The following is a 16,524-nucleotide window of genomic DNA, read 5'->3' as shown; positions in this document are numbered from 1 at the left end:
TTCCTAACTTGTTCACCAAAAATCACAACCATTGGTAACCCAGTAATACACAAGATCCTGGTCTCTGTACTCAAGTGTTCTCTCTACCACTTGCTTTTTTGTAAGCAGGTTCTTAACGTTTTGTGTCCAACTGAAAGCTTACACAAATACTTTCCAGCTGTTTTACATAATGAGTCCCAGGAAATGCAATCCCCACTTTGAAGGCTGCAGTATATGCACAGTGACACCAGAATCCCTCCCTCCCCAAGAGTAACACAGTCCTCTATGCAAATCCCTCTCCCAGAAGGAAAGGAGGTGACAAGTCTAGAGGCTATTCTATTAGTTTGGATGGCAGATATAAGAATAACCACAACACAACTAAATAAATAACAAAGTAAATTTTACAGATAGAGTTTATAGAGCATGTGGTAATGCTAATTCATACTAGTATTAGCATTATTCTGAATAAAAAAAAATATCATATCAGTTATATTACATTTCTCAGTTATGTTTCTGCCTTAGGCAGAGATTGAATGTGATGTTCAGACAAACAGGCATGGATTTTTACAATGCATTCCGTTTTTGTCCAAGAGCAGAACTTTCTATTTACTGGCTTTCATACAGCTTCATATTGCATATTATATTACATACAAGTGGTCTGTCTTCAGGTTGAACTATACGCTTTTGACAAGCCATCCATTCTCCCGGGTAAATCTGAAAATATGGTCTGTCACTCATACAGAAACTGGGAATATAGCAGGGATTTGAGTATTTTACTACTATGAGATACAAAACGTACACTTGATGTTTCAGCTTTTAAGCTGACATGTTTTGTCCTGAAAGTAAATGTTAACGTTGTATGTACTTATATCAGTGTACCAGGAGTTGGCCACAAGAAGATAGGCAGATGAACCAGAGAAGTCCTATTAACATCAGTAACTATTTCTGATTTCATCTTAACTAGTACAAAGATCTATTAGCACAAAATGATTGCTTCTTTGATAGCTGAGCATTTAAAACTATACAACAGCCCATTTTCACAGGATCCTGACAACAGGTTTTACTTGCTTGAGCTCTGAAATAACGCTAAGAGTCAAAACAGTCAAAACCATGCCTGTCTTGTGGCAGGCAGCCCCTTTTTGTCCACCAGGCTCCATGTGAAACAGCTTCATTCCAAAAGTTGTCTAGGGATACTAGGATAACATGCCTAAGTTAACACACATCAACTATCATTTCACAGTTTCCAGTTCGTTTAAATTAACTAATGGCACAATAAGAAGACCTAATTTTGGTTTGTATAACACATAAAGAAGCAAGACATTACTTTTTACAGTGCTTCTGAGAAAGCACTGGAAGGGTTAACAGATAAATTTATTCTGAACAAGTACTTTGTTACATTAATGTGTGAGAAAATGGTTGATCATCTAATCCAACTTTAAAACTTCTCTATGTTTTTCTAATTAGATGACAGAAAAACTACAATAAAAATTAAACTGAAAAAGTTTTCAACCTACAGAAGAGGCATAATTTTACAATTTAAATACATCAATCAAGTAAACCTTACATATTTCAGGAGAAGCTAATTATTTTATTCTAGAAACAAAATGATGAAGCATTAATGAGGCTTCTCCAAAAATGCTTTACAGCATCTAACACACTGCTCGTAAACAGTTTCAAAGTCCTTTTCATTCCCCTAGAAAAAAAAAAAAAAGAGGAAAAAGAATGTAAGTATACTAATACCATCTCAAACAAAAACATTTTGCAAGCTGGTTTTCTGTTGTCAGTAATGGCAAATAACTTGAATTAAGGAACAAGAACAGTACAAATACATGGTAATAGTTGTAGCATGTTTCCTCCCTAATTTGAGCTACCAGTGTCTCAGGAATTTCCATAGCTGAACGCTCTTTGTACTCAGGAGCCCTGGATGATCTTTCCTTCATGTTTTTTTTTTCCCCATTCAATTTTGAAGCCCTTATAAGATTTTTTTTTTCTTCTTTACATTCACAGTATCCTGTCATGTTGAGTTTCACAGTTAAACAAAGCACCATGTGGAAACAAATACCTCTTTTTGTTTTGAACATGTCTCCTACAAACCCATTTGACGTTCTCTACTTCTTGTGTAATGAATAGCAATTCCTTACTGGTACCTTCTTCCATTAATACCAGTTTTACAGAACCCCACTACATCTTTTTCCACTTCTCTGTCCTAAACTGAAGGATACTAATCTAATTGATTGCTCTTGGCTAATATTATTCAACATCTTTGACTACCCCATATCTTTGTCTCTGTTTTTCCTAATTATGTTATCTTTGCAAGGACACTGACCATGGAGAGCTTCACTTAATATTCAAAATACAGGTGCATTATGAACTTAAATAATTTCTGTAATAATAAAGATGGTTTCCTTTCATATTTCAGTAGTTTATATTGGTTTGTTAATTCTTTAAAAAACAAAAAACATTTGGCTTTGCATATTATCAGATTAAACATTATAAGAAAACTGCGGGATCTAGCAAGGTTATGTACTATACATACAGGATTTTTAATCAAGCTAACCAGAGAAATTCTTACATAGTATGGATCTTCAATAATAAGTTGTTTCTGTGGATCATATGTCCCAAGTAGTTCAATTTTGGCCTTGCAGTCTTTAACCTGGTTGCTTTTCCTTTTCAGATCTCTGGAGAAAAAAAAAAAAAAGTAAATGTTATCAATTTCTCTTCAGAATTTGTTGGTATTAGATATTAATGTTTCTAGAGAACACAGGAAAATAATATCCTTCTGAACTCAGTTAATTCTGTCGACTTTCTATGCTGCTCCTTTTTTTTCCTTCTTTTTTTCTTTTTCTTTTTTTTTTTTTAATTGAGAATCAAGGGCATATGTAAATTTAGTTCAGAGTATAAGAAAACAGGCACTTAACTCAAGGCTTAACAGAAGCTTTTAGCAGTAAGTTTATCACCTTCTTCCTCAAATAATTCATTTAGTATTTTCAATGTCCACCTTTAGCTCACATTGAATAACAATAATGAAGATTATCTACATATTTTTTTTCAAAATTGAGGAAGCTTCCTTCATGGGTTAAAAATTTTCTTAATTGGTATGTTGCAAGGTCTTTTGATGCTGCCTCTAACTCCTGTGAAGTCCTTCTACAGTTAGTTAGCAGAGAACAATAAATTCATTAGATGTCTTCCCTTTGACATATTTTAACATTTTAGCAATCATCACATCTTTTACATTGCCTCCCATTGACAGAGCATATTTTTTTTGAACCAGTCTTTTCCCCATATACTTACAAACAGCCATCCATCACCCCAAATGCAGTTAAAATGCACCTCTCATCACCTTCAGATTAAAAGATGCTAAGTACCATGATTCTGACAAACAGCTGGAACATGTTAAGTTCTTTTAACTTATCTATATATCTCTATACCAAATCATCATTTTACTTACTCAGTGTTGAAAAAGTTTAAAGTGGTTTGCAATTGGTAATAAGAAATAATTCTCTGCAGAATATTCTTTCTAATAGTTAAGTACTGAGCAGGGCTTCCGAAAGCACAGACTGTATTTCTAAATTTCATACAGTCCTATGGATGAGATGCATGTATCAAGTATAACATTCCCTTTAATAGAATGCAAAGTACACTACAACTGACAGTACTTTTTATAGTTCATAGGAAAAAAAATATACATACTTAGTCATAAGCATAATCAGTTTCAAGAACTTAATTTCTGATTTATTAATTCTAATTAATGAAGAAATTAATTTCATAGCTTTTAGATAGACAAAACAGCAGTGAGACTACAATACTGCTTTTCTATAAATAAAAGTCAGGACTCTATCAGGTAAGAAGTTATTGCTTGAATTTATAGATTTATAAAAAAAAAAAAAAAAAGAAAAGAAAAGAAAGGCAGCCCTCTGCATGTTGACAACATTTTTATTTTTAGAGGACAAGAAGGATGTTTGAAGACTGTCATCTTATACATCCACCCAATTACAGTCATTTGCTTCAAGTCTTTTGGCATACCACCTAATGAACAGGAGGGGGCCAAGTGGCTCTGGTACTACAGAAAAAGAGATGTTCCTTATCTCCCTTTTCTGATATGACAGGCACTCACTCCATCAGCACCTGGAACCAGCTACAAACATGTATTCCTGGGACAATGGCTGAATTAGATTCACATTTAAGATGAAACTTAGAAGTGTGGCAGTAGCAAAACCCCTAATTCTGTCATAGTTGTTATGTTTTGTCTGCTTTACAGCTCATATATAAATGAAAACTTACTTTGGTATTAACAATTTAAGAATGTGAATGAAACTACAGTAAGCAGTCACCTCTTCGCCTGACGCACTGTAATCAAGCCAAGTTTTAGTGCACGGCATCCGTGAATAAAAGGCATAACAGAGGTCACTCAAAACATTCTGGAAAATTCAACAAATGATACTTCCTTCAGAAAAGAGGTTCTGGTTCTTAAAGTCTTTAAGTGTTACTAATACGGTTTTCTTTCTTTGTTTTATTAGGTTTACAGTTTATAGTCTTTAAAAACACTTAGACTTGCGATTATTAAAACTCTCTTCCTTAATCCTAATCATAAATACGTATGTAATTAAGTAGAAATTTTGCTAATGACATCTAAATTATCTAGGCATCTACTTCACCTAATCTTTCTTAAACTCAACTCATCTCAAAGATGCACTTAATTAAAACCATGGGAAACAGCAGCAAACAACAAGATTTCCCCCAGCTAACGACTTAAATTATTACTGAGCTCGCTATTTCCATTAAAATAAAAAGAGCGGGGGGAAGGGAGGCACACGTATTTAATCCCTTGCAGGTTTTTGGTGTCTTTTAGATCCTATGTAATCAGAAAACCAGATCACTTGGATCAAAAGACAGCGTCCTTGTTCTTAACTACACAGGCATCAGCTACACTTGTGTAACACAAAGCATACTAAACTTCCTTTTCCTTAATCTTGACTGGCATGTATAACACTAATTAAACACTGAATTTTAGCTCATTAAACATATAAGAAATGAAGAATCCCTCTATTGCAGTATCATTACAATACCCCCCAAAACAAGACAAGCTAAATAGTAAAACATGACATCTTCAAAGTGACTTGTGAGCTAGCACTACAAGCAATCCAAATTAATTTGTTCCATTTATTCATACATTACCTTAGATTGCTTTCATCCATGCAAAGTATATAATCAAAGCTCTGGAAATCATCTTTGGTAATCTAGAATTAAAAACATATGTTTTAGCCTACAAACTATGATTATAAAAAAGAGGAAAAAGTATTTTCAAGTTTCGTAGTTCTGATTTATTAAAAAAGACACATAAGGAGTGAAACTGCACATCCTTCATCAACTTGTACAATAGTTGAAGGTATTTTAAATCCGCCATGATTATTTATCCATTTCTACAAGTTTTCCCACACAAAAGTGGGTTAGCTATTTTACTGATACTTTGATAATCAGGAAGAATAAATGGAATAAAATCTATGAGTTCACATTAAAGACTGCATTTCACGCATATTCCTAGGTGTAGTATTGTAATGAAAAAACTTTGAAAGTTTCTTCAGTACAAGCTTTTCTGGCAGGTGTCTGGGAAGAATGGGCTAGAGAAATGAAGAAGCAAGAGAACAGACATATTATCCTATAAGCTACTAATTTATAAAAATATTTACATATTTGAAAAAATAGCAAAGTGCTTATTTGTGTGTAAACAGCAAATTAAGTGCTGCTGCATAATAGGGCATAAGAAAAGACTTTCAGAAATTATCGCTAGACTAGGCCTTAAATGAAACATTTCACACCAAGAGAACTGGATGAGGGGCAAAAGGGAGGAGCATTTGAAAAGAAAGGGTTAATAGTGAAAACTAATGCAGACTTGTTTATTACCACAGTAAAAATATTTGCTGTATTCATGCTGTGCCTTTGACCTAAGAAAATATTTTTACAGTAGAAATAGCTCTGTTTTCCTGGCAACTCTAACAGAATCTCTACAAGCTTCTTCTGGTTGCTCTACACAGCTAAACAGTGCCCCTGTGAAAACTAAGTTGGCATAGATTTATTTGTAGTGCAGACACAGACAAAAATTACAAAAAGCAAAAGATCAAAGGTAAAACACACCTGCCACACTTCCCAATCTTTGTATACTTTGAGAACATGACAGTTACTACCCTATGAATCAGCACTAACACTGATCCAAATGCTGTCCTAATAACAGGATTACTACTGGTTAGCTTGTGCTCTTCCATAGATACGAGATACAAAAAGCATAATTCAGTAAATACTGATGAAGATATTCCTCAAAACTACAGAAAATTGGTATTTGTGGGGAAGGACCTGAACAGGCAGTAAAAATAAATGTACGTTTTTGAGAAGTAGCGGCAAGCTCAAGCAGTCAACTACACAGAAAAAGTGTGTAGTATCCAAAAAAAAAACAAAACATATAACCATTATTAAAGACCATCAGTGGAGAAACACATGATCATTCCAATTTGTCTGTTAAGCATTTGCCTTTATTTTCAGAAGGGTAATCTCTTTTCTCTGCCTTAAAAAAAAAAAAAAAAAAAGGAGAGATGCAGTAGTCTTCAAATTTATCCAACTATGAAACAATGTTTAATACAACCTTCCTCTAATCTCAGTTTCACAATTAAGGCAAATGCTCGATATGAGTCATACTGAAATCAATTTTGACCTCAGCATGAATGGAAGCGAAACTGATGAATTCATATCTCTTTTGTGCACGAAGACTACGAGCTTAGAGAATTTCAATGGGTGTATAAACAGACAGCAATGTACCATCAACTAAAATGTTAGCATTTTATATATACATATATATATTTATACTGCATTTTTTATTTAAAGTTTGATCGAACAATCAGTATGATGAACATCACCTATGTAGGATGTAACCAGTTTAACACTCTATCTTATATAAATCATTCTTTTGGTAGCTATTGGATTAAAAGAAGAGATACAATCCATAATTATGATAATTATGCACAAAATTACATGAAGGAAAGTGCTTTTCACTGGGTAAGTTTCCCACAAGAATGAAGAGGATAATTGTAGGAGGTAGTCATCTTACGACAGTATTTGGAGATGAGAGAAGAAAAATCCCTCCTTTCTATTTCTGCAGCTCCTAGGTTAAATCTTTCTCAATCTGTTCTGAAGCAGCATAATCATACACAAAATTCTATCCTTGAGTTTGTGTCTACAAGCAAAACAAATACACTTCTGCTTGTACTAACCTGACCATTCTGCAAAGCCATACTTTACGCTGTTGAGTCCCTCTCTTTCTGGAGGTACTACAAGACCACGTCAGCTCTACCCATTTTGGAGTATCAGCAGAGACTATTTGACAGAAGTTTGAAAAAAATACTGGATTTACATAGTTAACATCAGTGCAAAACGAACAGTTACTTGCAGTTCAGGGACTCAATTTTTGTATTTTTGCTTTTTAATAAAAGAAGCTGGTTGTGCTGGGATGTTTTTACACAAATTTTCATCCTGTTACTCTTTCTATTTATTGTCTCATTCTTTTTAATTTTCCTTCCTTGCATATTTAACGTTTCTCTTCTACTTCAGAAGTCTTTTCATTTGCCAGACATATAAACAAATAACTTCATTAAGGTGTTTTCATTCCCTCTCCTCAGAGTTCTTTCAAGGCAAGAGGATCAGATGTTTTTGGATGCTTTGCTGTGCCTTAAGTGCCCACAAACTGGTCTAGTAATACCCAAGGACAGTTCTCAAGTTTCCAAGTCTCATCTTTTAAGAATACAAACACGTTGCACTACTGTGACTGAAACACTGAGTGATTAGTTTGAGTACCATTTCGCTTGCATAATGATAAACAACGCTGTTTGTAAGCACTAATAAATAACAACTCCAGAACCAGGAAAAGATCACAACATCAGGCCTTTCCTACTAATTATTCTAATAGCAAAACATTAAAAATCTGGAATGGTATTATGCTCAGTCCTGTTTGCATTATTACATAACAGAGATTAGCATCAGCAAAGGTCAGCAGAGAGCAATTGACTAATGAGGGAATTTATTTTAAAAAGTTGAAGAACTAACCATACACTCCTTGAAAGTGAAGAAAGTAAATATGACCTCAGGAAGGTCTGGTAAAATTCAGAAGGGATCAGAAAAGAAAGACAATAACAAGACTACTTGATTGTTTTGTCAGTAGATGAAGTAGTCACATAAAGTCGAGCTAAGTAAAGGTGAAGTCCTAAAGGAATATCTTGTATCCAGAGAACAGTTAACTCAAGTAAGTTATGTGCATTTATTTGAGTGTCTGAATGATTTAAATAGATGCAGGCGCGTTTATTTTCCATCTCTCTGGAGTGCCACACGGAACTAAACTTTTTGTTAATGAAAACTGGGATGAGCTTTGGTAAAACAGAGGATTTCACTAAGGAAAAAAATCATCTCTGATTTAAGAATGTTTCAAGGGTATGTTTTCCTCTGAAGTCACCACCAACTGTACTATCTATCCTGGGTTTGAGTGCCTTAGTATAAAGATATTCACGAAAGAACAGAATCTTTTTATGATGGGTAAACAGGCATTCTGCTTCTTTTTGGACCTGCTACAATGCAACTTCTCGCTGAAAGAAGCATCACAGATGCTTCTAAGTGCACTAAGTTCACTTTTTAATATTATTCAAAAATGTTTCATAAAAATGCCGATCATACTAAACACCCAAATGTAGGATTTTTCTTTAACAGAAAAGCTGCTCCAATACTTCTTAGTTATAGTTCCAATGAAACTTAACAAGAAATTCACTAACCTCAACTGCAAGGGTTAGGCCACTTGGGAGTCCTTTAAGAAACTGCACATAGTATTTACTATCTGATGCTTAACCACACACTGGTCAAATGACTTCTGTGATGTAATGGTTAGCACTAAAGAAAGCATGGGTATGAACAAGAAAGAAAATATACTCTCTTCTACCTGCCGTGCTTTATGTGCTGTCTCAATGCCATGATTTCTTAGACAGCTTAAAGCCCTTGCATCTGGGGAGCGCCCCACGTTCCAGTCTGAAACGGCAGCACTGTCTGTCATCCACTGTAAGAACAAAACAAATACATATACACATTTAAAGAAAATTAAAGTACAGTACCTGCCTGGCAATATGATTCATGGTAATGCCATGCTTCTTCATGCAAGTCTGTCCTCGATAGTCAGGAGGGTTTCCTATTTCATAGGCAGATGTTGCTGCACTGTCTATCCTCCACTACAGAAAAACAAATTTACATTTTTATGTTTCCTTTCACACTGCTTATATTTGTACTAACTGGCTACAAGACTGTTATTTCAAAGGCAAGAACAGGAATAAACAGCTTACCTTATTTTCAATTTTTTCATCAGTTACAAGTTTTCTAAAAACTGCTTCAGCTATTGGAGATCGACAAATGTTTCCTATAGAAACGGGAGATTAAAGTAAAATTTAAGATGATTAAAAACAAAAAAAAATCAATAACTGTGTGGATTTGTCAGCACAGATCAGATGAAAGATTTTTATTTACTTGGGTAGAATGTGGATTGCTGATGTTATTGTAACTCAGATTCTGCAAGAGTGGAAACATAATATCCATTAGTCTCTTGAAACAGGTATTATTATATGAAAACATAAAACTTTTTAAAATAAATAGGAGGAGTATTGTGTAAGCACATTTCTCTTTTCTCCTCCTTCACAGAGGTTCTGTGATCACAGAAGACAAAAGGCAGGCAAAATTACAAAATTTAAATGACAGCAAAGTTCTTCCACACTGGCAAATTTCAACTAATGCATTACTGGAGAATCTATAAATATTTGCCTCAAATATTTACATTACTACCCACCTGTTAACAGAAACCTTTTGGACAATTCCAAAATACAACCACCACCAGGATGGAACCAAACTACTGAAACGGCTGAACGCATAGTAGAAATCCTCCTGACCACTGATGAGAAGTCACTTCAGGTCAAACTGAATCCTCAACAAGAGCAGCTTCCAAATATTAATTCCACCCCCAACTCCTCACCCCCAAAAGAGAAGTTAATGAAACAAGTTCTCAACAAACTTCAGGAAAAGATTTTTTTTTCTTTCTTTTTCGTCCAAAATACAGAGGATTAGTAATGAAAGGTAACATGGCAAAGCTGAAGTACTGTCAGTCAGCCTAAGGTGCCTGTACTAATTTCAGAAATAGAAACTCAGTCTTGCCTTCCGGTGGCAACCAGTTACACCAGCCAGTCGATCTGACCTTATTTTCAGAAACTATTTCAACAATGAAGTAGTGCCCAATAATAAAATAATTATACTACTAATAAAAATACTTAAAAAACGAAATAATAGGTCCAAAGTATTTCTGCTCTATTTTGAAGCTGTATGTAGCTGGGTTAACCACTTCCCAAACCTGCATGCAAAAACAGTCTTTGAAAAAAGAAAAACATCTCAATAAATAAATAAATAAACCTATTCAACTTTACTTGAACTTCCTATCCTTTCATCCTTTCATATGAGAAACTAGATGCATATTTATAGTTGATACATTATCCACATCCACAATAAATCATACAAACTTCCACTTTCCATCAAAGAATATGATAGTCCATAGTTCATTCATAGCTGAATTCTGATCAACGAAGTATGAAATAACAAGTGGTAGCACTCAATTCTATACCTTAAAAAAAATAATAATACAAAGATCAGTTCTGCTACTGATTAAATTCCTTCCAAATTTCAAACAGTAAAAAAAAAAAAAAAAATTTTTAAAAATGCCCACAAATGGAACTAAACTGCTGACACCAAAAGACTTACAGATCAAGCACTCAGCAAAATACCAAGGTGGATATTTCACTACTAAAGAGGAAGAAGCTGCTTTGACCTCCAGGTCATAATTAAATAACTTGTTGTCAGTCATGCCAACTATTAAAAAAAGTAGGTGGGAAGTAAAACTACAAAGCTTTAGAGTACACCAAAATGATAGAATGAATTAAATTAATTTTGATGGCAAATCTTTTTCCAGGGGAAAACATACTATTTCCTTTACTTGAACTAGCTTATTCCAAGCAAGGAAACTAAACTGGTCTTGAAAGAAAAATAAAACAGTTAAAATTTGTTTGCATTTATAAAGTGAGAACAGAGATTAATATTTATTATAAAAATGATAAAGAATGTGGTAGGTTATAGAAATAAAAACCACTTAATTTAATTGAATGAATTAAGCATTAAATTATAATTTTAAGAGGAATGGAACATGGCAACATCCAGCTTAAGACAGAAAAGAACCGTTGTAGTCAGCAAGTCCAATCCTCTGATACTGCAGGCATATACGGCACCACATCTCTTATAAACACATTAGGCTCTCTTTTAAAAGCATCATCTATCTTAAAAAGCTGCTCCAGAAACTCATTTCCTGCAGTAGCCAGAACCTTTCCAATCCCCACTTAATATTTATACTTGGAAGTCAATGCTCATTTGGTCTTGGTTAACATCACTCTGTAGCTTAAAAACTTTCCTTCCCTTCAACAGATACAGAGCTCTTGTCAAGCACAGTTGTGCTAATCTAAACAAACTGAGCTCCTGGCCTCCTTTTGAAATTAATTTACCCTTATCTAATTGCTCCTGTTAAGCCAAATTTAAACAAATAAATTCAATAATTTTGAATTCCCAAACACTGGCAAATAAAACCAATGATATTCCAGGATTCTTTTTTTCTTTTTCTTTTTTAATCAATTTGGTCCACTAAATAAATAAATAAATAAATAAAAAGTCCCCAAATATTTACTTAGTCCTTTTGAAAACAACCTAAGACAACTTCTGTGATCACATCTGCTTCCTTCACGAGTATCAAATTTGGGGTCATACTACCCACTTCTAATCTGCCCATTCCCTCTTTTGCTCCGTTGCTTCCAAACTATTACATTCTGCTTCCATTACACCAGCTGTTGGGGACATTCAGTTCTTCCTGTATGTTATTTTTCCTTTGTATGAATTTTACCACGTAACTGTGCATGATCAGTAAATTTAATTACTATGCTTAATATTTCAGTAATTCCAGAATTTCAGAATGATACTTTGGAAATAAAATCTTCACAGATTTTTCTGTTTAACCTTCTCCTTTATCTGACTTGAATCACCTTCTGACTTGTTCCAAATCATTTTCACTCTTCTATAATGTGCTCACAACTTAAAATAAATGTAATGTCTGAATATCTTTGATCATACCACATCAGGTATCACCACGAATGGCAACACAAACATTGATTACATATATAACTACCATACTTCTAGCAATGCCTAGGAACTGAAGTCACATAATTTATTAAATATTTGTAACTTAATTTGTAATTTAAAAATTTATGTCTTCCATGACAACACATTCCAGGTATTACCAGAGGTATTAATTAACACTGCTGCAGAATCATTGTCACCATTCAAGTGTATTCACAGGGACTATGGACAGAATCCCAGAACTGACTTAACAGCTCTCTTCTCCTTATATTCTGCAGTATTATTTTCATCCTAACAAATTATTTTTATCTGTGATACTCCTTGTGACATTACAGCTCATCCCGTCTTTAACGTTACTGTGACACATGCAAACTGCAACTCTTATTTCTTATAGTCATCGCCCCTTTCCCACAGGATAACTTCTATCCATTTATATTCAGTTTTGCAACCCACTGTTGTCTCTTCAGTCTTCACTGAGGTTCTTTGCACATGCTCCGTATTTCCTAAGCTAAGGTTTGACTGTCATAATTGTGGAACAAAAGGAAAAATTTCACAAAGATTCAAAGGAGGACTACCTTCCTCCTTGGACTTAAAACATATTTTCCTTATATGTTATCTACTGCTTCCTTAGCATTGATTTTATCAATCTTCTCCTCCTCTGGTATTCCTTTTTCCTTCACTGATCAGTCTCCTTCTAACTGATCTAATCATGCTTTCTTTATGTATAAGGTAATGGTATTGAAGTTCTCTGAATCTCTATCTCCTCCCTTCATTTTTTAGATTTCCATCTCTTCATATAGGATCCAAGGTACCCAGAAAGAGCCTTCCCATTGAAATAAATCCTATAAACATCAAATATAATGATTCAAGGGTGAAAGACAAACTTCAATTACAGAATCAGTACCGAAACTGTTGCCTGCTTTTACAAAGCCATGCTTTCTCACTCATTTCCCAAGGACAAGACTTCTACTGCCTATTACCCAGCCAGCTCAGTTTTTGAGTTCTTCCAGTCCATGATTTAATCTTTGGTCTATTCCTGTACAGAAATAGAAACATCACTTCTCCCATCAGGAAAGACAACTTGACTGCATTTCAAGCTCAGGCCTGTTGGTCGTCTCTACAAAACTGCCAATCTTATCATCCACTCTCTCAATCTGTTTTGTATCGTCATTGTTCCTTATTCTGCTCTCTAACTCTTTCACATTCTTTGTCTTCCCCAAATGTGAACAGATGCTCTTCTCTTCTGTTACAAACAGCAGATGGAATAACAAAGGAAGAAGTTTTACTAGCTTTCATCCTCCCACATTTAAAAACCCACTTTCAATTCCATGTGTAGTCAGTTCATCTAAGTCATTATCATACTACTTCCTAATGTAATTTGCATTGTCCAATAACTTACCATCAGGCCTCCCTCAGCAGCAAGTGTTCAAAACTTCCCTACTCCGTGCCATCACATACTCAAATCCCTGCCTGAACTTCATCATGGTTCCCAGTCATGTCACCGTATCTTCTCTGCAGTCAAGCCTGTCTGCAGACACTACTGGATTGTTATGCTTTCTTTTCACAGCAAGCTAAAAGCTCCTCAGTAAAAATAAGTTCTCGATGCATAAGCACCCACCCGCAACAATCTGACTCCTATTTTTAGGCATACACCATAATCTTATTTTCCTATTCTAAGATGGCTTTTATGACCATGCCTTCAACTCTCTAGTTCTCCTGTATCATTCTGAAACAGATTAAACAAGACACTGCATTCAAACAGCTATCTTACCACAGAAGTAAGGTATTTTCCTTACCATTTTCCTCTCTACCATTCTCTTCTTTATCCAAAAATTGTATTAGTTCTTTTTGTCAGCTCACCGAGAACCCTCATGAAAGCAGCTGTTTAGGACCTCTTTGATGTCTTACCAAAGCTACTGCTTTCTCATTGGCCATATTTAAAAGTATATATTGGGTTGTGACAACTGAATCAGGAAACTCAAACCTTTTTGTGAGAAGTGTCGTTTCCTCATACCCAATAAATTCATTGTCATTTTAGAAAAGATGTTATGCAATTTTGGATGGCAGCATTCATACTCAATGAATGCTCATTCATACAACAAACACCAACTTCTTTTTTTTTTGTCAACTTTTGGACACTCCCCATATCACTTTGCTGAACCATTTGTCTAGCAACTACTCCTCCATGCATGGACACCAACTTCTGGTCTAAGATACCCATACAGCTTGTTATGTTATAGTGGACAAGTCACAAAGAGGATAACTTATATAACATGGCATCATATTAAGTTCATTTCTAGAGCTCAATCATTAATTAGATGAGCTACGTAAGTGTAAAAAGAGAAAATTGCTTTCTGGTCCACCTCCAATGTTAATTCTTCGCTTTAAATGAAAAAAAATATATATTTCCAGGTGCCTTTTCATATTCTGTAATTAAATATGCTGCTGGATCCTCCATCTATTTCTTAGTGATGAGGAACTCTTATCATTAATGTAATTATGCACATTAACTAGATTATATTTTGTTGTGTAATATCTGTTTACCTCATTACAAACAAAGAATAGAGTAAATGGATATTTTAATAACAGGTTTCTTTCAAAATAATGTAGAAAGAAAATATAATTTTTCATGAAGGCTTGTACTTTTGGGGATTTGCTCTTGCTGAATGTGGGAGAACATCTGAACTAATACACTTCATTAATTAGCAAGGAATATTACAGGTAAAGTCAGTTCAAGACATCTACTCAACAGTCTTTTCAGCAATAAACATAGGTTATTCTAATCGAAAGTTGGGGGGGAACAACTATTAAGACATAATCATTGCTTTTCAAGACTAATTAAAAATATTAAGCAAACTTTTTGGAAGAAGAAGACAGAAGTTGCCTTAACTGAAATACCTATTTGACCACAAAAAATAAGAGCCTTTTGTGTCTATTAGCTTGTATGTTACATGCCACATACCATTAGATTGTATTTTTTATAACCCTGTAACAGAAAAGAGGAAATTTCAAAGATATTTGCAACATTTATTTTTCAAAATTTCATCTTGTAAACATCAGCCCTTTTTAATTTGTTCATTCTTTCCTCAAATGTAGGATCATAGATCACTCTACACCTAAATTATCTTCTGTCAATGATGGCTGCTCAGAGTCCCAACTGGATTGTCTCAACGTGTTACAGTGCAAATCACCATCATGGCCTTATAGACCTGTCTATACATAGGAATTGTTTTATAAAGACTACCACTGCCCTTAGAACATACTGCATGCATGTTAACATGATGTTTTTATACAGAGATATTTATACAGAGATATTTATGTAGGCCACTGGCTCCCAAACATACACCAACTGATAATTCCTTATCTAAAGGATGTTTTTCCCGAAGTTACGACTACAGCTTGCTTTTACAGTAAGGTAAATATCAAAACATATTTTACTAAACTAAACTTGTTTTGCTGTTTGACTAATCCCAATTTCTCCTGTTACAACAGCAAAAAAGCACTTAGCAAAAATAACTAAATAATTAAATAAATAATATTAGCTAATAGTTTTGTAACGAAACTGGCAAAATGCCAAGGATTCACAGGGATGAAATTCGAGCATATAAGTAAGACTATAAAAGCTAGGTGGCAGACAATATCAAAAGCCCTACTAGATCAGAGCTGTGAGCCCTCCAGCCTGTTATCTCTGAGAGAGAGCAGACGTTTTGGGGAAGTATGTACCCAGGAAGGTGCATGGCCACGTAACCCCTGCGGTGGGGTTGGCATTTTGTGCTTGTGAGGAAGCAGAAGATTGCTGTGCTGGTTGGGAACCAACTGTCCTGAGCTTCTGGAAAGCCTGCAAACCCTTTCTGATCCCTCCACAGTCGTTTCCATGACTTCTCACGAAATGAGATTCAGAACTAAACACACGCCACACGCTTTAATTTTCTTTTAACCTGCTGCCTACCTTTCCATTTAGGCAGCTCTTCAAAACAACAACAACAACAAAAGAAGACTTTATTATTTTCACTCCTTCCCACGATGGCCAGAACCGCACAGTCCCATGTCCGCCCCCCACCACGCTCCTCGTACCTCAGGCCCCACCGTGTCTCCCCGGCTTCGCGCCGACCCTATCGCCTACTCCAGCCGCCCTTACCCCCGATCCCTGTCCCTGATCCCTGTTCCTGATCCCTGCACCCGATCCCAGATCGCCGACCCCAGCCGCCCGCCCCGCTCACCCAGGCACACGAACAGCACGGACTTCGCCTCCCCCGACGCCATCTTCTCCGCTGGGGAGGAGGAAGGAGGCGGGGGAGGGGGGGCCTCGCT

General features: G+C 35.3%; 1 protein-coding gene across 2 annotated transcripts; it reads right to left on the bottom strand.

Annotated features, from left to right (window-relative positions):
* Window positions 1-362: 362 nt before the first annotated feature.
* On the bottom strand, window positions 363-16,515 carry ACP1 (acid phosphatase 1). Of its 2 annotated transcripts, none has more exons than XM_032184430.1 (6): window positions 16,434-16,515; window positions 9,342-9,415; window positions 9,117-9,230; window positions 5,155-5,216; window positions 2,552-2,657; window positions 363-1,672 (listed from the first exon to the last, which is right to left on the bottom strand). In XM_032184430.1, exons 1-6 carry the CDS (start codon window positions 16,474-16,476, stop codon window positions 1,595-1,597), a joined length of 477 nt encoding a protein of 158 aa, XP_032040321.1. In that variant the 5' UTR covers window positions 16,477-16,515; the 3' UTR covers window positions 363-1,594. The 2 variants fall into 2 exon arrangements, with proteins under 2 accessions (XP_032040321.1, XP_032040322.1); XM_032184431.1 differs by lacking the exon at window positions 9,117-9,230 and adding an exon at window positions 8,948-9,061.
* Between the last annotated feature and the right edge of the window lie 9 nt (window positions 16,516-16,524).

Source organism: Aythya fuligula, chromosome 3 (assembly GCF_009819795.1).
Source record: "Aythya fuligula isolate bAytFul2 chromosome 3, bAytFul2.pri, whole genome shotgun sequence".
NCBI lineage: Eukaryota > Metazoa > Chordata > Aves > Anseriformes > Anatidae > Aythya > Aythya fuligula.
The sequence above is the reverse complement of the archived record's forward strand: the minus strand, read 5'-3'. Positions and strand labels throughout refer to the sequence as shown.

Bases quoted from the DNA above. Each gene is read 5' to 3' on its own strand.
- ACP1 (XM_032184430.1), bottom strand. From the start codon at position 16,476: ATGGCGTCGGGGGAGGCGAAGTCCGTGCTGTTCGTGTGCCTGG. The intron at 9,416-16,433 runs GTGAGCGGGGCG...CCGTTTCTATAG, and splicing joins CGTGCTGTTCGTGTGCCTGG to GAAACATTTGTCGATCTCCA. The intron at 5,217-9,116 runs GTACTGTACTTT...TTTTAATTCTAG, and splicing joins TGAATCATATTGCCAGGCAG to ATTACCAAAGATGATTTCCA.